At 34.0% G+C, this 21,266-nt stretch overlaps 2 protein-coding genes across 3 annotated transcripts; both read left to right on the top strand.

Moving 5' to 3' along the window:
• The first annotated feature begins 5,162 nt into the window (after positions 1–5,162).
• LOC105117028 (glutamate receptor 2.8-like) lies at positions 5,163–10,974 on the top strand. Its single transcript, XM_011014559.1, has 5 exons — positions 5,163–5,590; positions 7,776–9,121; positions 9,254–9,566; positions 9,662–10,068; positions 10,174–10,974. The coding sequence occupies exons 1-5, from the start codon at positions 5,305–5,307 to the stop codon at positions 10,753–10,755; spliced, it is 2,934 nt and encodes a 977-aa protein (XP_011012861.1). The 5' UTR covers positions 5,163–5,304; the 3' UTR covers positions 10,756–10,974.
• A 1,928-nt stretch (positions 10,975–12,902) lies between these two features.
• LOC105117029 (glutamate receptor 2.1-like) lies at positions 12,903–17,370 on the top strand. Of its 2 annotated transcripts, XM_011014562.1 has the most exons (6): positions 12,903–12,939; positions 12,971–13,287; positions 14,170–15,509; positions 15,642–15,954; positions 16,064–16,464; positions 16,556–17,370. In XM_011014562.1, exons 2-6 carry the CDS (start codon positions 13,023–13,025, stop codon positions 17,174–17,176), a joined length of 2,940 nt encoding a protein of 979 aa, XP_011012864.1. In that variant the 5' UTR covers positions 12,903–12,939; positions 12,971–13,022; the 3' UTR covers positions 17,177–17,370. The 2 variants fall into 2 exon arrangements, with proteins under 2 accessions (XP_011012864.1, XP_011012862.1); XM_011014560.1 differs by having other exon boundaries at positions 12,904–13,287.
• The last annotated feature ends 3,896 nt before the right edge of the window (positions 17,371–21,266 follow it).

Raw genomic sequence — 21,266 nt, 5'->3', positions numbered from 1 at the left:
CCTCCTAGACCAAGTGCAGCTGGCCTTGATTTTTCAGAGTATATGAGAGATGTCCACGCCGAAGTAAAAAGACGTTTATCCCTTAACATAGAATCATATGCAGCCTCTACTTATGCTAGACGCAAGGATAAACAGTTTAACAATGGTGATATGGTCCTTGTTCGTCTAAAGCCAGAACGTTTTCCTTCAGGAAGTTTCACCAAGTAACATGCACGACGTGCTTGTCCCTTTCAAGTTATTAAGAAGTTGGGTAGTAATGCATATGTTATAGACCTCCCTTCTGACTTTGGTATTTCACCCATTTTTAATATTGAGGACATTACAACATTTAAAGGGGATACAACTGATGCAGTCGGAAGCTCACAGACAAAGGACATGCCAGCCTCCATTCCAAAAATTCCAGCAGCCACCGCCCCTAAAAATGAGATTGCCGCCATCATTGATCACCAATTCGTCTCCACACGTCGTGGGGGATACTACAAATTCCTAGTCCACTGGAAGCACAGATCCACTTTTGATTCAACTTGGATCAAAGGCACTGCACTCCAGCAACTACATCCTGAATTATTTACCGCATATGTGAATCATAACTTGCTAGAGTCAAGTTCTTCAAGAGAGCCAGCAAATGATGCAATTCAGGAAGTAAAGGAACAGGAAGCTTAAACCACAAGTCTACCAGACATAGAAGACTTGCAAAATAAGGAAAACCTGATTATGTTATAAACTTATTAGCTGTAGAGTTTATCCTAGTTAGCCGTAATGTTAGTTCCTAGACAAATTAGGATTAGATTAAGTTTACGTATTGAATTATAATTCTTAGAGAGTATTTAAAAAGGGGAGAATAGAACAAAGGGGATATCATTGTTTTCTTTTGAAACCATTCTATATAATAGAACTCGGAGCGATTCCCTATACAGAGAGATTCTGTACTGTTAATTATTTCCTGCTAAGCTCAACGAGAGGTTGAACCAGGTGGCTTTACATCACTCAACCTCCACTCTAGAAAGACAAGGATGGTTGCCGCTAACCATAGTTGCAAGGAACCTTCACATTACCACCAGTCATTTATATTCACATTTAAAATCTAATTTTTTACACTTTCATTTTATGTATAAATAGACAACTAAGTCTATGTTATTGAGTGTAAGAAATAAAACAGAGAAACACTAGGGAGAAAGAGAAAGTGAGTGATGAAGAGCTTGCAATTTATGTAAGTTTGTTGTTTATGAAATAATACAAATTGTTGTATCTTCCTTGAGTGTTTCAAAACCATCATCAGTGGTCTCTCTCAGTAATAATTGGTATAAAAAACAGAAGAGTTTTTTAAATATATCTGAATTTTTAAAGTTATCAAAAATACATTTTGATCATTCCATAGTATAGGGTTTGGTTCTTTAATATGAACTCAACAGTGCAAAAATTAACCTTATCGGAGCAAGGGGTGAATTATACATGTCGCTTTGTTTTTACATTCAAGAAAAATTTTACTTGACTCATAGTGCAGCATAGATCAATCATCTAGTAGCCATTTATTTGGTGTTACTTCAAAAAAATTGAGTCTATGGCAATAACTCTATTATTAGTTGGAGATTAGGCGTCAATCATTCACAATTTTTTTCATTCTTAATTTCTATTAAAGTATAAAAAAAATGGCATATTTTATATTGTATATTCCTTCCTAAAATGTCCCTTAGAATAGTTGATAATTATGATTGTAATTTCAATGGTTCAACACAAAAGGAAAAATCATAAACTAACCACTCTAATTTACTAGGCATAATTAATTGTTATGACCCGAATCCCGGGTCTATGATCGGCAATGCACTGAAGGTAACAGCAAAACACCACATCTATGCTAAGCTTTAGAACACACATATCATAAAACAAATTATACAAAATTCACAGCATTTTATAAACTTTTAAAACATCTCTTTATTAGATAAAAGCAAAACAAAGTTTATAATACATGTTACATTATATAAAACCCAAAATTTAAATAAAATAGTGTAATGATGGAGCACCCTAAGACAAATTAAAAGTAAACCTCGCAGAAACAAACAAGACATTCCAAACAAAAGTGAAGAAGAAGGAACAAATAACAAGATCAACCTGCTAACATAAACTAAGAACATGAAAATAATATAAAATGAGGGGTGAGTTCAATTAATTCAGTGAGGAAATAACATTTAATATACATCTTAAATATTAATAATTTGTAAGTCGTACATATCTTGATATAAATATATATATTAGGTATATTAACATATAGTAGTGGAATACATATCAGAGATCCGATGATACTCAAAGATGATCCAATGACACTTGAAGATGATCCAATAATACCAAAGGTGACCATTTTGGGATAATTAGACATGAACAGACTGGTGGCTCTCTCACTAGCTCAGAATACAGATATGGTATACACAAAGATTAACTACACTATGTTAGTATGAAGTTATTGACAAGTTCGATATCCAGACATAATAGATATTCATATAATTATCAAAGCAACTGAATGTTATATCAAATATAATTTAATGCAAATACACATTCAAGAAACTAATAAGTACTTGAAAAATAAATTAACATATATATAGATATTCAAGAATATCATCCACACTCATCATATAATCAACATACATAATTTATTTATATTACATGTCTATTAAATATTATCCTACTCACCCAAAAAAATATAGAAGTAAAAGGAATACCAGATAAAAAATCTGAAAATTCTATGGAAATCGTTAGAACTTACAACAAAAATACATAATAAACTAAAAAACAACACAAATAAAAGATTCTAATGCATATAAGAAAATCAGGTTTAGTCTATATGTTTAGAGATTAAAATGACAAATTTCCAAAAAACAGGGATCAAAACGTGATTTTACCAAGATTGGAGGACCAAACTATAAATACATAATCATATTGAAATTTCACCCATAATCTATCCTTAACTCGATCCAGAATCTAAATTTACATTCTAGGGATCAAATTATAAATTTTTCAAAGTTCAAGCACAAAATCTCAATTTACGTTCTAGGGACCAAATTGCAAATTTTTGAAATTTTAGGGACTAAACTATAAATTTCCAACATTGAGGGACTAAACTATAAATTACATATATCAATTATTAAAATGAGAGTCATCACCCCTAACCTAATAAGAATACTACCTAGAATTCCAAAATACATTTCAAGGCTCAAATTATAATTTTACAAAGTTTAGGGACTAAATTTTTTTTCATAAATGAAGGACTAAAATTAAATTTTTAATCCTCAACCTCCAGAGCATTATGTCCATATTTTCCATCAAAGTTGAAATAAATTTCTTAACCTATAACACATCATCAAAATCATAACAAAATCCTAATATCTTCTTTAATCCTTCTATAAATAAATCATAATAAAAAATAATATAAGATGGAACTACTTACTTGCTTCTTCAACTTTTCTTGAATTAAATTAAAGCTTAAAAATAAAAATTTCTTTATGTAAATCGGTATAGATCATAATAAGTAGGAAGAAAAGAAGAGAGCTAGATGATAATATTTTAAAACTCTATCTAATAAACTTGAGTTGAGTTGAGATAAAAATACAAATTATCCAATTTTTTTTGTCTTAATTGTTTTCTTACACACTTGAACCCCAAGTCTCTCGTGATAGAAAGGAGAAATGGATGTCAATTAAACTACAAGTGAGCTAGTAGCTCAATTGGTAAAGAGTCAACCAAGGGGAGATGACATCCTAGTTTGAATCCCACCACTTGAATTTCCCAACCCACATGTAATTGTGTAATTGACTAGGGACTTCGAGTTGGTGGACTCTTCCTAGTGGTTTGGCTCTTGAAAATAGCCATAATGGATACCCACTTGTGAGTTGCGTCCAAATACACACACTAAAAACTCGTTTGCAAGTTCTTAATATGAGCTTATATGAAGCATTTCAATATCTTAAGTAGGTGATAGTATAAACCCATTTATATTATGTTTTAAAAATATTTTTGAAACAAATTAAATTTTTTATATTTTTATATCATTTTAATGTGTTGATATTAAAAATAATTCTTTTAAAAAAATAAAAAATATTATTTTAATACAATTCTAAAAAAAAACACTTAAAGAACAATCGATGTGATATAGGAGACACCTTAAACTTGATATGAGATGGCGCTGTGTGTTGAAAACAAATTTGTGACATGACAAAGGATGCTTCGTCGAAAGGATGCTAGTCATTATCCAAGTAAGTTTAATAGGCGACTAATTACATATACAAATCTTGTCTTGAATTGAAGAAAATCAAGCGTGCACTGTTTGATGCTTATTTGACAAGAAAAAATTCGAAAAGATCCAAAACAATATGATGATGTAAGGGAGAAAATGTATGCTACACAACACATTAGTGTTTTTTAAGCATAAAATAATATAATAGGATTGAGACTTAATGGGATGATAATTAATTTATTGAATTAGATTTTCCCATAAAAGCTATTGTTTGACTGCAATAAGGAATTAAATCGGATACCTTTCTTTCTTTGTTTTGTTGTTGTAAGTATGATTAGGGCACTCTCTATCAGCTCCCCCTCTCAATCGAGTTTTAAATAAATTATTCACAGTCGGATTGAAGTATTCATTTAAAATAATAATCCTGAAAGCAAAAATATTTATCATTTAAGCAAACACTTCAAAAAGTCTAACAAGTATGAAGCAACCATACGTCCATTGATTTAATTAGTCAAGGTAACCGATAGTGAAATCAGAGACGAGGAAGATATTTGATCAGTAGCAGCAGACAAGCCAGGGGGAAAAGTCATACAAATACTTGTCATCTTGACATGTATAGCAAGAACGATAAGCAAAGGGAAATGACCTTTTGTTCCTCCTGTCCTCTCAATCTCTTTTCCTATGAAGCGTGATTTGCTTCCAATGTTTTAGGAGCTATATATGTTAAGCAATTATTTGATATTTTTCTAAATCTAATTTACTTAACCATATCCCAACATCCTTCCATGTTTTGGACTTCTTTTACATCATAATTCATGAGGGGAGGGATAGTTTTCAAGGAAATTTCAAAGCATGAAATTTCCTTGCAACAAAACTCAGTAAACCTCTCCTGTTTTTCAAAGCATAAATTAATGGTTGGGCCCTCTCCAACCCCTATTCTGAGATCTTCTTCCAGGCTTTAAGGATCCACATGTTTGAAGTACCCTACAGGCCACAGCCTTATATAAATAAGAGAGAGTTCTTTCAAGCTTAAACCAACAAATTAACTGGAATCACCTGAACCACAAGTAGACAACAATATGATCACGAAAAAGCACCCTTCAAAGACTGCTCTCTCTTTCTTTTCCCTTCTTTATTTGAAGATTTTCTTCTTTGAAATGGGAATGGCCAAGAACTCAACATCTATAATCCCAGTGAATGTAGGTGTGGTTCTTGACTTGGACAATGACTTGGATGGCAAGATTGGGTTGAGTTGCATCAATATGTCCCTCTCAGACTTCTATGATACTCATGGTGATTACAAAACCAGGCTGGTCTTCATCACCAGGGACTCCAAGCACGATGTTGCTGGTGCAGCTGCTGCAGGTTCCCTCTCTCCCCCTCCTCTTTCTTGATTCTTTAGTCAGCTTGCTTCAGTTATAAATCATTGCTCAAACTATGTTTTATGTATGCACTAAGGTTAAAACCCTCCTCCCGTTAAATTTTATACCAATGATTCATAAAAAACTTCTATATCACAATCTCTCATTAAATCTAAAATGATATCGTGAACCTTAATGGTGCTGTTTTAATAATATATCTAGATTATTATATAAAAAATAAAAACGATATCGAGGAGAGCAAATTCATCACCTCCTCAGTCAACACATAAAGATTTAATGCTTGTTATCTAATTAAGCCTTATTTCACTATATATGATTATGGACCAAGCTAATAAAATTATTATATATCATTATATTTTTCCACATAATTTTATTAATTGATGTTTTGTTAATTATGTCATCTCATAATTATTATTATATTATTAAACGTGAAAAACATTAAAAAAACTAAAAGAGAAAGAAATTTTACTATACTCTTTCTCATAAAATATTATTTATTATAATAGTGTTTTTTTAATCTAATCTATTTTAATTTTTTAATTTTAATTTTACTTTTCAATAATAGGTTTATTAAAAATTATACTTTATAATTTGTTTTAATTTATTTTTTTATGAAGTTATACAAATCTCATAATCTGGACTACGAGTTTGACAAGTAACTCGGTTGACTTGATTTTTTTTTCTTTTTCTAATTGACTCTTTTCTTTTTAAATTTTATCCTTTAATATTAGATTAATTGAAAATTAAATTTTATAGTTTATTTTGGTTTACTTTTTATGAGGTTATTCCTGTTTTCTAAATCGTGTTATGAATTAGATGGGTTAATCCAATTTGATTTGTGTCATTCTTTGTGTTTTTCTTTAATCAACTTTTTAATTTTAATTTCATCTTTAGTTTTACTAGATATTAAACTTCATAATTTTTTTCAATTTAGTTTTTATAATGCTATTCTAATCTGATGATTCGCGTCATGAGTTTAACAAGTTAACTCGATTGACTTGAGTTTTTTTTTAATTAATTTTTTTAATTTTATTTTTTATATTAAATTAATTAAAAATTAAATTTAATAATTTATTTTAGTTTATTTTTTATAAAATTATTAATATGTTATGACTTCTAAAAGCTACCGAGCTATTGTACACTCCGTGCCATAGAAGCCACTTGTTTAGCTTTTGCTCGGATAATAATTTAGGATTTACTAACTCATTTAATAAATTATTTTGCTAATTGTTGTCGGCAGCAACGCTGACCTACTAGAGGTTGTGCGCTGTTTTGGAGTGCTGTACCCATCAATAACTACATACTCAAATGCTACGCCAAATCTTAATTATTTGAGCAAAATTATTAGTGAGTGAAAGGGAGAAAAACTTAGATTCATATTATTCTAGAATTTATTATTCTAGAATTTGAAGTGATAGTACGAGAAGGGAAATCAGTAAGAACTAGTGCAGCTGGGATTGAGATCAGTGGACATGATACAGTAATGGATTAGCGATGCTGGATACAGCAAGAAACAAGGTTTATTATTTCTTAAAATCCTTAAAATAACACACAACAAAACTGTAAGGAATAAACTCTTAAATTTTTAATTTTTATCTCAAATATATTGATGCAGGTGGAAGGTAATAAGGCAAAAATAGCACCAAAAACATAAAAGTTCTAATGAGTATAAAGGGTTGAAAATATAAACCTTTAATTCACAATTTTATTCCCTGAAAAATAAATATATGGTGACCCTCCTTTTAAATGGATCAGAAAACTTATCTCTATTCGAAAGGTATAAAAAATGAAAATAAATAAATAATAAATCCACAAAATCATGGGGAAATAACAATATTAGTCCAGGAAACAACTTCAAGTTTAAAGGTATCAAAAATTAAAACAAAATAAATAAATAAATAAATCCAAAAAATCATAGGAAAAATAACAAAATTAGTTTAAATAGCAATTTCCAAGCCTAATTTTGGAAGATCAAATGGTTTGATAAAAAACAAAATAATTTCATGTAGAAAAAATGCTTGTAGGATCACCTAAAAAAAATTCAAGTTTGATATAACTGTTAAATCTCTCATTATCATACTTTTAAGCTACTAACTTGATTTAATATGACTAAATCTTTTTTTAAATCTATACGAGTAATTGTTTTCTTAATCCTTTTACAAGTACAGCCCTGGACCTGATAAAAAATGTTGAAGTGCAAGCAATCATAGGCCCCACAACGTCAAAGCAAGCCAATTTTGTTATTGAACTCGGAGAAAAAGCTCAGGTGGCCGTTATATCATTTTCTGCATCAAGTCCTTCGCTCACTTCCGTCAGGAGTCCCTTCTTCTTCCGAGCTACCCAAAATGACTCAACTCAGGTGAAAGCCATAAGTGCATTAGTTCAAGCCTTTGGATGGAGAGAAGCAGTACCCATCTACATTGACAATGAATATGGAGAGGGAGTGATACCTTATTTAACTGATGCTCTGCAAGCAGTTGATGCTCGTGTACCGTACCGGAGTGTCATTTCTCCATCAGCCACTGATGATCAAATTGTTTCAGAGCTTTACAAGTTGATGACAATGCAAACTAGAGTTTTCATTGTGCACATGTTTCCATCTCTTGGCTCTCGGGTTTTTGCCAAAGCAAAAGAGATTGGCATGGTGAGTGAAGGCTATGTTTGGATCATGACTGATGGTCTAACAGCTGCATTTTCGAGTTCACCAAATGCTTCTGTCACTAGTACAATGCAAGGTACATTGGGTGTGAAACCTTATGTGCCAAGAACAAAAGATCTCGAAACTTTTCGAATTCTGTGGAAAAGAAAATTCCAACAAGATAATCCAGATATTGTTGATGCTGAATTGAATATTTTTGGCTTATGGGCATATGATGCAGCAACAGCTTTGGCCTTGGCAGTTGAGAAAGCTGGAACTGCAAATTTAGGCTTCCAAAAGGCAAACGATTCTAGCAATTCATCCACAGATCTTGCAACTCTTGGGGTGTCTTTAAACGGTCCAAACCTCGTTCAAGCTTTATCAAACATTACTTTCAAAGGTCTTACAGGAGATTACCTTTTTGATAATGGACAGTTACAGTCATCAGCTTTCCAGATAATAAATGTGAATGGCAATGGGGGAAGAGAGATAGGATTCTGGACATCAACCAAAGGGATTGTCAAAACATTGAACTCAGCAAATAATATGACTGCGTCCTCAGGTTCTAACTCCGATCTTTCAACTATCATTTGGCCGGGTGATACAACTTCTGTTCCCAAGGGTTGGGAGATCCCAACGAATGGGAAGAAGTTGAGAATAGGAGTGCCTGTGAACGATGGTTTCAGTGAGTTTGTGAAAGTAACAAGAGATCCTATTTCTAACACCAAAACCGTCACTGGCTACAGCATAGATGTTTTTGATTCTGTTGTCAAAGCATTGCCTTATGCTTTGCCTTACGAGTACATCCCCTTTGCCAAGCCTGACGGCGAGACAGCTGGAACTTACAATGATCTGATATATCAAGTGTACTTGAAGGTAAAACTTTCACCAACCTTTTCCTATACTTGATCACATTCAGTTTTATATCTGAAACAAGATTTGAGACACATTCATGCATGCAAATCTAATTTTTATTGATATCTTGTTTCTTTTGCTTGCTATCAACAGAATTTTGATGCTGTAGTTGGAGATACAACTATTGTTTTCAACAGATCCCAGTATGTTGATTTTACTTTGCCTTACACTGAAAGTGGTGTCTCCATGATCGTCCCTATTGTGGACAGCAACAGCAAAAATGCATGGGTTTTCTTGAGGCCTCTGACATGGGATCTCTGGGTGACAAGTTTTTGTTTCTTTATTTTCATTGGATTTGTGATCTGGGTTCTTGAACACAGAATCAATGAAGATTTTAGAGGGCCTGCTTTACATCAAGCAGGCACTAGCTGCTGGTTTTCTTTCTCAACCATGGTTTTTGCACAAAGTAATTTTCTCTTTCTTCTTTTGTTTACCATATTTGTTTTAGTGTCTCAAACACCAAATTGACTTCATCTGTATTTTTTTCAACTATGATTGCAGGGGAGATAGTTGTTAGCAACTTGTCTAGAGCAGTGGTAATCATATGGTGTTTTGTTGTGCTGATTCTCACACAAAGCTACACCGCCAGTCTAACAAGTTTACTCACAGTCCAGCAGCTGCGGCCTACAGTTACTGATGTACATGAGCTCATTAAGAAGGGGGCGTATGTAGGCTACCAGGAGGGTTCTTTTGTTCTGGGAATCCTATTAGACTTGGGTTTCGACGAGTCCAAGCTCATTGTGTATAATTCCACAGAACAATGTGATGACTTTTTATCAAAAGGAAGTGGAAATGGTGGTATTGCTGCTGCTTTTGATGAAGTACCATACATGAGGCTCTTTCTGTCAAAGTATTGCTCTAAATATGCCATGATTGATCCTACATTTAAAACAGACGGTTTCGGATTTGTAAGTTCATTCACCCCCCACTCTCCTTTCTCTTTATGTATTGCAAGTGCAAAGTTTGTCACCCCTGATAAAGACTGGCTTGCTGCTTTGTGTTGTGATTTTCAGGCCTTCCCTAGAGGTTCTCCTCTGGTACCAGATGTATCAAGGGCAGTTCTAAACATGACAGAGGGAGATAAAATGAAGGAAATTGAGAATGCTTGGTTTGGAAACCAAAGCAATTGTCCAGATTCCAGCACCTCGGTTACATCTAACAGCCTTAGTCTCAAGAGTTTCTGGGGCTTATTTTTAATTGCTGGAGTAGCATCCCTCTTAGCTCTCATCATATTCGTGTTCATGTTTGTCTACAAAGAACGGAAAATGTCGAGGCTTTTAAATTCCAGAATTTCCATAAGGAATAAAGTCGGCAATTTCTTCAGGATTTTCATTCAGAGGGACTTAAAATCCCATACTTTCAGAAAATGTGGGCTGAATGACAGCAAAGGCACTAGTCTGCCTAGTATGGGCCCATCGGCCTCTTCAGTTCAAACTACTTATTTCCCTGGAGATGGAGATCAGTCTTCTACAGAGTTTGTTGATTCCAGTGCAGATAGTCGAACATCTCAAGAGGTAGTAATAAATATTGATCAACTTACAAACCCATATCAAGAAAGACTAGCAGCTTTTGAAGTAGAACATGATCACAATTGACTTTCAGATGATACCATTGACAGTTTGACATTGGAAACTTATAGACCTGTAGATGTAGTTGTGGCATTGTATTATAATTGGAGGCCATCAGAGGCCTGGCAATTCATGGGAAAGTCCAAAGGAACATGCAGGAGGCAATACTATAGAATATATATTGCTCTGTTTGATTTCCTCGTTTGTGACGCTCGAACTTCAAATTATAAATATTGAATTACTATATATAACATATTTATAGCTAGGTAGGATTAAACTGAGCTTCAGAATTAGTAAATTATTATCACAAATTATAGATTTTCTTCAGCAATTTCCCAAGATATTGTCGGAATGCAAGCAGTTGCATACCTTGTTTGCGGCAACATAAATTCCAGAGAATTTCCAGAGAAATTATGTTATGAAAACGAAAACAAAAGCATTATCCAAAATTAAGTTACCGTGTTTTAAAGAAACCCCCCTCATATTTCCAACCATCTTCAAGTTTTTGTCAGGATTTTTATCAAATTGTTTGGAAACAAGTTAAAGGATGAAGAAAAGGTACCCTTCAAAGCATGCTCTGATCTTCTTGTTCCTTTCTTTAAAGATATTGTTCATGGAAATGGGGTTGGCCCAAAACTCAACAGCATATGTTGGAGTGAACGTTGGTGTGGTTCTAGACTTGGAATGTTTTGATGTCACTATTGCTTTGAGTTGCATTAATATGACCCTCTCAGACTTCTAAATGCCACTCACGGTGACTAAAAAACCAGGATGATCCTCACCACTAGGGACTCCAAGAGAGATGTTGTCAGAGCAGCTGCCGCATGTTCTTGTCTTAGCAACCTAATCTTTTTTTACTGACTCCCAAATCAAGAATTGAAGGCTTGTATCAACTGAAGTGCCACAACAGATCGGCCTAGGAATTTCCAGCGGAGACCATGAGAGAGAAGGGGGAGACATCAGTTTTTGGGGGTTGTCAGAGGGATGGTCTGAGGTAACCGTTAGTATGCCACTGGGGTTTCGATGATGGGTCTGTGGGTAAGTAAAAAAGAGATGCATAACAGTGGTCATATATTCGGAGGCGACTTTCCTCCACTCAGCTGCCAGCGGTTCTTCTTTTTTGGGTGAGAATGGGGTTGCAATTTCTGTTTTTTGTTGCTTGTGATGAGAGGGAAGTTTGGATCTGTTGCGGGTTTCCTATAATCTGTTAGTGAGGGACAAAAGAGAGGCAATACAGGGTTATTTCACAGCGTCAAGGAAAGTGGCACGACCGGGTTTTCACGGTTCTGCTGCTAGTACCGGTGAGGGGATCTGGTGTTTGAATTTGGGAAGTGATCGGATAGTTTGTGGGCTGTCTGTCGGTTTGAAAGGAGGAAGAAGGGGACAGAGCATCTATGGGTTATCAGCTGGGGTTTGGCGTTGGCTTTATGGTGCGGAGGAAGAGTGTGGCATGGCTGGAGGATCTGGCGCTACTGGTTCTCCTCTGGGGGAGGGTGGAGTGGGAAAGGGTATATATGTAATTTAATTTTTAAGGTTGTCTTACTGGTTAGGTGAAGAGTCAAGGAATTTTTTGTTTTCATTTTTTTTTATGGGACTGTGGTTGATAGCTATTTTTTATTAAAACATTTTGTAATTCTTGGAATTACATTAACTATTTTTTATTTAAGGATATATTAAATAATATTTTTTTTATTTTTTAAAATTTATTTTTTATATTAATACATTAAAATAATTTAAAAATAAAGTTTTAAAAATAAGGTGTAGTGTGAAAACAAACATTGACTTGGTCTAGGAATGGTCCTTCGTCGCTGTTCCATGTGCTTTTAGTAAGTCTTAATTCTTAGCTGGCTCTAGTTTGGGGGTGCCGAAATGACAGATTTGTTAAAATTTATTTTTTAAAATTATCGTTTTAATATTAAAAGTTAATTTTAAAAAATAAAAAATATGTTATTTTAATATATTTCTATAAAAAAATAAAATTAACTTAATACTTTTTTAATCATAAATAAATAACACAAATTCAATTATTATTCTAAAAAAAAAACAAGTCTGCTAAACTCTGGAAGATTCCTTTTTATCAATGTACAATATTGTCTGGCCTCAGGTCCACGTCTTGTAGTGAACAATTTATTAAAATGGTTTGCTTCGACTCTTCCAAATCATGAATATCCTAGCAGTGAGGAAACTACACTTTTTAAGGTCCACAGCTTTATAAATAAGGGATCTTTCCTTCAAAGCTTAAATAAAAAATATTAGCTAAGCCAGAGTCAGCACGACCATAGGTGGAAAATAAGATGAAGAAAAACCATTCAAAGGCTGTTCTCTCCTTTTTTTGTGTAACGATTTTGTTCACAGCAATGGGAATGGCTGAAAACAAATTTATCCCAGTGAATGTTGGTGTGGTTCTTGATCTGGACAGTGATTTGGATGGCAGAATTGCGTTGAGTTGCATCGAAATGGCCCTCTCAGACTTTTATGCCACTCATGGTGACTACAAAACCAGACTAGTCCTCAACACCAGGCACTCCATGAAAGATGTTGTTGGAGCAGCTGCAGCAGGTTCCCTCTCTCACTCTTACCCTTTAAAACTTGATGTTATCATCAGTATGCTCCAATCATGAATTACCATACTTCTTATTACGTAGCAAATAATCAAGATCTTTTCAGCAAATTGCATGGAGTGCTATTGTAAGCAAACTACAAGTAAGTGCAAAGCTAAGTTAGGATAATTCTAGGAAAGTCAGAGAAAGACTTCTAGTCCACAATTCAAAGTACTCTAGAATTGTTATAGGAAAGGCAAAATTTTCAGCAAATTGTATGGTGTGCTATAGTAAACTTTGTCTAGATTGTTACATTTAGGTCGGTTAAGAAGGCTATAAATAGCCACGCAACCATCATTTATAAACCAAGCCAAAATAACTATGGTAATCTTAAAATCCAAGTCTTAAAACTCTCCTCTGCTGCCTAGTATGTTGTAATTTCTATTGACGAAGTTTTGCTTTGGTTGTCCCACATTCTTCAAGCATTTCCAAATAATCCAAACTATAAACTAAGTACTTTTACCAAACCACAACAACTAAACATCTTAACTATCAAACTATTTTCATTTCAATCCTTAATCATTAACGCCTTTAAACTACCTCCTAAACTACCATATCATCTTCTAACAATTTTCGGTTTTCATGTGTTTTCTTGATTTGTGGTGAGGGGGGCAGAGGAAAAGATAATAGCTTACAGATCCAAAGACATAACTGTAAATCGACTAGACTCAAACCACCATTTTTTATAATTGAAACTGAGTTCTTAAGAAAGTTTGATAATTGCACGGTCTTTCTCTGCTGCAAAACTGCCATTTTGTCATTGGTTTTCCCCATTGATCTCCATTGATTGTGAAAGTTTATTGCATGTTCTTAATTTTTCTTATGCTCTATCAAAACACAGCCCTGGACTTGATAAGAAATGTGGAAGTCCAAGCAATCTTAGGGCCAACAACATCAATGCAAGCCAACTTTGTTATTGACCTTGGAGAAAAAGCTCGGGTGCCCATAATGTCGTTTTCGGCAACAAGTCCTTCTCTTGCTTCCATTAGGAGCACCTATTTTTTTCAAGCTACACTTAATGACTCAACTCAAGTGAATGCCATAAGTGCATTGGTTCAAGCCTTCAAATGGAGAGAAGCAGTACCCATCTACGTGGACAACGTATATGGAGAGGGAATCATACCTTATTTAATTGACGCTTTGCGAGCAGTGGATGCTCGTGTTCCCTACCGGAGTGTCATTTCTCCATCAGCCACTGACGAAGAAATTGTTGAGGAGCTTTATAAGTTGATGGGAATGCAAACTAGAGTTTTCATTGTGCACATGTATGGCTCTCTTGGCACTAGGCTTTTCGCCAAGGCAAAAGAGATTGGTATGATGAGTGAAGGTTGTGTTTGGATCATGACTGATGGTCTGACAGCTGATTTGTTGAGTTCACCAAATCCTTCTGTTACTGGGACAATGCAAGGGGTACTGGGTGCTAAACCTTATGTTCCAAGTACAAAAGAGTTCCAAGATTTTCGAGATCGGTGGAAAAGGAAATTCCAACAAGATAATCCATATATTATTGATGCTGAGTTGAACATTTACGGACTTCGGGGCTATGATGCTGCGACGGCTTTGGCCTTGGCAGTTGAGAAAGCTGGAACTACAAATTTTGGCTTCCGAAAGGCAAATGTTTCTAGCAGTTCATCAACGGACCTTGCAACTCTTGGCGTCTCTTTCAATGGTCCAAGCCTTCTTCAAGCTTTATCAAACACTAGTTTCAAAGGTCTAACAGGAGATTACCATTTCGTTGATGGGCGGTTGCCATCTCCAGCTTTCCGTATAGTTAATGTGAATGGAAATGGAGGGAGAGAGATTGGATTCTGGACACCAAAAGAAGGACTTGTGAAACAATTCGTTCCTAGTAATGGTACGAAGTCGAATTCTGTGTTCGGTATTTCTACTGTAATTTTCCCAGGGGACACAACTGCTGTTCCCAAGGGATGGGGGATTCCCACAAAAGAAAAGAAGTTGAGAATAGGAGTACCGGTGAAGTCTAGCTTAAGACAGTTTGTGGACGTCATAAGATATCCTAGTTCTAACACCACCATAGTCACTGGATTCTGCATAGATATTTTTGATACCGTCGTCAAAAAATTGCCCTATGATTTGCCTTATGAGTATGTCCCCTTTGCCAAGCTTGACGGCCAGTCTGCTGGAACTTACGATGATCTGGTCTATCAAGTGTACTTAAGGGTAGAACTTAATTTTTATCTTCTTCTGTACTTATTCCATGTTTTTGATATTGGAATATTATCATACACATTGATGCCAGTCTTTTTTTTTTTGAGATATTCTTTCTTATGTATTTTATTTTACAACCAACAGAAATTTGATGCTGTGGTTGGAGACATTACCATTCTCTACAGCAGATCCTTGATCATCGACTATACCTTGCCTTTCATGGAAAGCGGTGTCTCCGTTATTGTTCCTATAGAAGGCCACAATATCGAAAATGCTTGGTTCTTCTTGAAACCCTTGACATGGGACCTTTGGGTGAGCAGTCTTTTATTCTTTGTTTTCATTGGATTTGTTGTCTGGGTTCTTGAGCACAGAATAAATGGAGATTTTCGAGGACCTGCTTCACATCAAACTGGCACTATCTTCTGGTTTTCCTTCTCAACGATGGTGTTCGCACAACGTAATTTCTCTTCTCCTGTTAAAACAATTGTGTGTGTGTATGTGTGTGTGTATATATATATATATATATATATAAACACCGAATTGACTTTAATTTTATCAATTTACAGGGGAGAGAGTGGTTAGCAACTTGTCTAGAGTAGTGGTAATCATATGGTGTTTTGTTGTGCTGATCCTCACACAGAGTTATACCGCCAGTTTATCTAGCCTACTTACAATCCAGCAGCTAAAAGTTACTGATGTAAATGAGCTCATTAAGAAGGGGGAGTATGTGGGCTACCACAAGGATTCTTTTATTCTACGAATCTTGTTAGGGTTGGGGTTCGACAAGTCCAAGCTCATTGCGTATAGTTCTCCGGAAGAATGCCTCGAACTCTTCTCCAAAGGGAGTGGAAATGGTGGTATTGCTGCTGCTTTTAATGAAGTGCCATATATAAAAGCATTTCTGTCAAAATATTGCTCCAAATATACCATGATTGATGCTACTTTCAAAACCGGCGGTTTTGGCTTTGTAAGCTCACTTTCCCATCTTTCTATTTCCATATCCCTCTATCACTTATTAGTCTATAATTTAATACAACCATTTTTGTTGTGAATTTCAGGTCTTCCCTAAAGGTTCTCCTCTAGTACCTGACATATCAAGGGAAATTTTGAATATGATTGAGGGAGATAAGATGAAGGAAATCCAGGATAAATGGTTTGCCAATCAAACTAGTTGTCCAGATTCTGGCACTTCCGTTTCATCTAATAGCCTTAGTATCAAGAGTTTCTGGGGATTATTTTTAATTGCTAGAGTAGCTGCACTTTTAGCTCTCATTATCTTCATAGCGATGTTTGTTCATCAGGAGGGGAGAGTAGCCTTGAGACCCTCTGATTCCACAACTTCAATATGGAGTAAAATTCGACATTTGTTTAGCATTTTCAATCAAAGGGACTTCACATCTCATATCGAAGTGAATGGGGTTCACCTTCCTAGTATGGGCACGGCAAGTCAATCGGGCAATTCAGCTCACACTGAAATTCATGGATATCCGTCCTCTGCAGGGTATGATACCAGTCGAAATAGCCAAGCACATCAAGTAACAAGTGCTGATCAGCTCACCAACCCAAATAAAGAGAGGCCTGTTAAGGAAAATCAGAAGTCTAAGGTTAATCATGAGGCCCCTCCGCGTACTGATCAAAGGTCCAATTCTATTCTTCATCAGAGGACTAATTCCTACTAGTACTCCTACTCCTTGAGATAACAACGGTCCGGCACAGCTACATTCTCGGTTTTTCTCGTTCTTATATGACTTGCTGTCCCATATAACTTAAAATCCAATGAACAAGCCTACAAGAGACCAGAAGGGGCTGCTCACTTGTACGAATTTGGAGAATTCCTTCTGTATATATATATATATATTGTTTCCTCCTCCAAGATCTTGATGAATTCCAATGTAAATGTGTTATGGTGGCGGCTAGCATGAATAATTGACATTTGTGATGCATCTTCAAGAAAATAAAATATTTATAACGAAAATTTGCCTGGTGATCAAATCACTTAAATGCTGTTTGATTATTAGGAATATTGAAAAGTAGGAATTCAAATAGATATGAAAAAATTAATTAGGATAACATTTTAATTCCAATACCTTGTTTGAAAGATTAATAAGAAATCAAAATAAAATTTAAAATTTTTAATATCTCATTTTTCAAATAAAAATGAATAGTGATTAAAAACATAATTTCCATAAATTAGGAGGGTACAAAAAAAAAAGTATTGGTAAATTTTGGGTAACTTGCTCTCGAATATCATCTCTGTGTGCTGTACTCTTTGGTTTGTGTTTCCGATTGTAGATAGTGGGCTGTAGAATTGCCCCCTTTGTCACGATCCGAATCCTGGATCCATTATAGGCACATAGATAAGGTTCCCCTCCAAGGTTTTCATACCTATGCGAACCTAAATTTACACACAAACTTATCCTTCAAAACTCAATCAAAGTTCAACGCAACATTAATAATAAAATCAACTTCATAATATAATTGAATTGTCTTAATACAAGAGTTAATATAATTTCATAGTTTTGGAGCACTAACTAGACATAAAGAAAAATATACAAATTACAATCAAAAGAGCAGGTTCTGAAGGTTTAACAAAAGTGACCCGCTATCAAGTTATAAGCCTGGAAAGGATAAATAATGAGAGGGTGAGTTCAACAACTCAATGAGTAGATAACGTTCAATATACACACACGGGATAATACAGCAATGAGATATATATATACAAGTATGGCTTTAGGTTCTTATGAAAATGTTTCTCAAATTGGCCATAACAAGAAGATCATAAGGTAAAACTCGTCAGTAAATCAAAATGCAATGAGCATGAGGCTCCGTACTGTGGGATGATCAGTCCACACAGGTTGGTGACTCCCCCGACCAACTAGGGTTCAGATACGATGTGCACAAAGACTAACACTACCCTGTTAGCATGAGTATTCTGACTGACATACCATAAGTTCACAATCATAATCAAACAGACATATTCATATCTTAAGACTCAACTCATAACATCAATCAAATAAGGAGCTATCAATTCAGAAGTCAATTCAAAATATATACTGGTTCATATCAAGACTTCAGATTCAACAAATGATCATGCTTATCATAACAAGGATAATAATCAACATATATATTATCAAAAAGCATGATCCAATTCATATTAACAAATCAAATATTTATAATATTTCTCATGCATATAGAAAATTATTTACTCACCTGACTCGAAAGCAAACAGAAATCAAAAGCAGATACCGAAAAAAATCCTACTAACGTCCTGCTAGTAGAATATTAGGATTATCTAAATACAAAGAAAACATATTCAAGAATGACTCAAAAGAATATATAACCTATTTAATACACTTAACTAAGGGTCTATTCCATAACCCTATATGTTTTTAGACTAAACTAGTTATTTTTTTAAAAACCCAAAAATTAATGGTTTTTCAGAAATCTAATCCATAATAAAACAAGTAATAAAATTGGTAATAATTTACTAAATAAACCTAAATTATTCATCAAACCAATCTGCAAAAGCTAATATCATAGCTAGGGACTAATATGGAATTTATCATATTTTTAGAGCCAAATTATAATTTTCGTCTAATTGGAGGATCAAACTAAACATATCTTAAATTCATGACTATAGTGGAATTATGTTCAGAATTCATCCTCACTTCTATCCAGAACCTCTAATTATGCTCCAAGGACCATTCTGGAATTTTTCCAAATTTGTAGGGTCAAATTATAATTTTGGTTAAATGGAGGACCAAACTAAAATTTGTCATGAATCCATGAATATGCTGAAATTATGTTCATAATTAATCCTAAATTCTGTCCAGAATATCTCGTTATACTCCAGGGACCATTCTGGAATTTTACCAAATTTTTAGGGTCAAACGGTAATTTTTGTCAAATTGGAGGACCAAATTGAAAGTTTTAAAATTTCATAACTATACAGTATTTCTGCCCATAATTCATATGTTATTCTTTTCAGAATATCAGAATAGGCTCCAGGGACCAATATGTAAATTTTCCAAAGTTTGGGGACTAAACTGTAATTTTCCAAAATTGAGGGACCAAATTGAATTTTCATCATCTTCAACCTCCAACCCAGAATTTCAACAGAAAACCCACTGTTCTTTCCTTATTTCTAACTCAATTTTACTAGTCAAACAAAATCATAACTCAAATTATCATCTTTCGATTCAATCTCTTAAAATCAACCAATTAATCCATTACCCATAACAATCAATCTATAACATTCAATTAATTCATCAATCAAACCCAAAACATAAATTTTTCAAACCCTAACATTCATCAAAACTGAAATTAAAAGCTCAATAACACATATTTATACATTTAACAACCTAAATTTTACCTTTAAACTTATTTCTTTCAACTCCTTTCTATTTCCCTTCTAATTTCTCTCTTTTCTCTTCTTCTTCTTTCTCCCTTCTCTCTCCTGCCAATTCTCTCTCAAATTTTCAGATCCCACTTTTTTTTTTCTATTTATATTTATTATGTTTATCTATTTACCATACTACCTCTCATTCATTTATACCTATTCTTTAAGCCATCAAGGGCTTTGTAGCCTTTTTCTATGTTTTTATATTCAAAACATTACACCCTTTGTATTTCATGTAAATCGTTGGACTTCAGAAAAAGCAGGAAAAACTGCTGTTGAAAAATTAGCTTTAGAAAGTAGTAAAAATAAATTATTTATAGATTAAACAATAAGGATGCCAACAAGTTTTGTCAAAAACAATTTTTTTTCCACTATATAGAAGATATAATATGAATTAGGATTGTAAAATTATAATTAAAATTTTTTAGCTAATTATATATTAATAATTCCAGCCAAATAATAAATTAATAATAATACATACAAAATTGAAACAAAAATAAAATTAAAAAAATTAAAGCGCTTTAAAATATACAAAAAGCTAAAAATTACAGGTTAAATGGTTAATTAGTTTCTGGAAAACCCAAACTAGTTGATTGATTACTCATAAAAAACCAAGAAAACCACTCATTTTATACTTTTAATGAACTTGTAAACTCAGTCTGATTTTACTGATTTTATCAATTGTGCACGAGTCAAATTCAATTTTATTGGTTTTTAAGCTTTTAGTTTGATTTTACATATTAGATATAATTAACTTATTACTTTACGATTCAATTTGTGATTTTAACAAAAATAGATGCAAATTTATAGGTTAGTGGATGAAATGTTCACAATCAGCTAAAGCTTTCTTCATGCGTGATCACTTGTGTAGGACTCTTATAGCCAACATCTCTGCGTCGTGCTCGAATCATGGTAAGTTTGGCATTTCCCTGTCATGTTTTATGTTGATTTATGATGAGGCAGAGGAACAGAAAAGATCTGAAATCTAAAGACATGACATGACTGTAGAATTATAGGATTCATGTTAGGATGCTGGCATGCAAAGCCGACAAGACAAAAGGCAAGGAATAGGATAAAATGAGAAATGAGACACACAAGAATTTACATGGTTCACCCAATTTGGGCTACGTCCACAAGCAAGTATAGAAGGATTTTATTAAGTAATATAAGAATTACAACCTCTCTCAAGTAATAGGAGAACAACTAAAATCTCTGTATTACTAGGAAAAAACACCTCACTTATTCTCTCACAAATACCTCACAATTTTGTGGGATTACTCCCTTTTCACTCTACTCTTCTTTTCTCTTCTTTGGTGTGAATAATAAGCTTTGAGGCATTGCCTATTTATAGGAAGAGTGAGGGGACAAAG

This window comes from Populus euphratica, unplaced genomic scaffold, assembly GCF_000495115.2.
Source record: "Populus euphratica unplaced genomic scaffold, PopEup_1.0 scaffold1153.1, whole genome shotgun sequence".
In the NCBI taxonomy this organism is placed as follows: Eukaryota; Viridiplantae; Streptophyta; class Magnoliopsida; order Malpighiales; family Salicaceae; genus Populus; species Populus euphratica.
Note: the sequence above shows the minus strand (reverse complement) of the source record. Positions and strands in the feature narration are given on the sequence as shown.

What these genes read in the sequence shown, in the direction of transcription:
- LOC105117028 (XM_011014559.1), top strand. Translation starts at nt 5,305, where the DNA reads ATGATCACGAAAAAGCACCCTTCAAAGACTGCTCTCTCTTTCTTTTCC. An exon ending in TGCTGGTGCAGCTGCTGCAG is followed by an intron (nt 5,591 to 7,775) that starts GTTCCCTCTCTC and finishes TTACAAGTACAG; the next exon opens with CCCTGGACCTGATAAAAAAT. An exon ending in AACCATGGTTTTTGCACAAA is followed by an intron (nt 9,567 to 9,661) that starts GTAATTTTCTCT and finishes CTATGATTGCAG; the next exon opens with GGGAGATAGTTGTTAGCAAC.
- LOC105117029 (XM_011014562.1), top strand. Translation starts at nt 13,023, where the DNA reads ATGAAGAAAAACCATTCAAAGGCTGTTCTCTCCTTTTTTTGTGTAACG. An exon ending in TGTTGGAGCAGCTGCAGCAG is followed by an intron (nt 13,288 to 14,169) that starts GTTCCCTCTCTC and finishes ATCAAAACACAG; the next exon opens with CCCTGGACTTGATAAGAAAT. An exon ending in TCTATCAAGTGTACTTAAGG is followed by an intron (nt 15,510 to 15,641) that starts GTAGAACTTAAT and finishes TACAACCAACAG; the next exon opens with AAATTTGATGCTGTGGTTGG.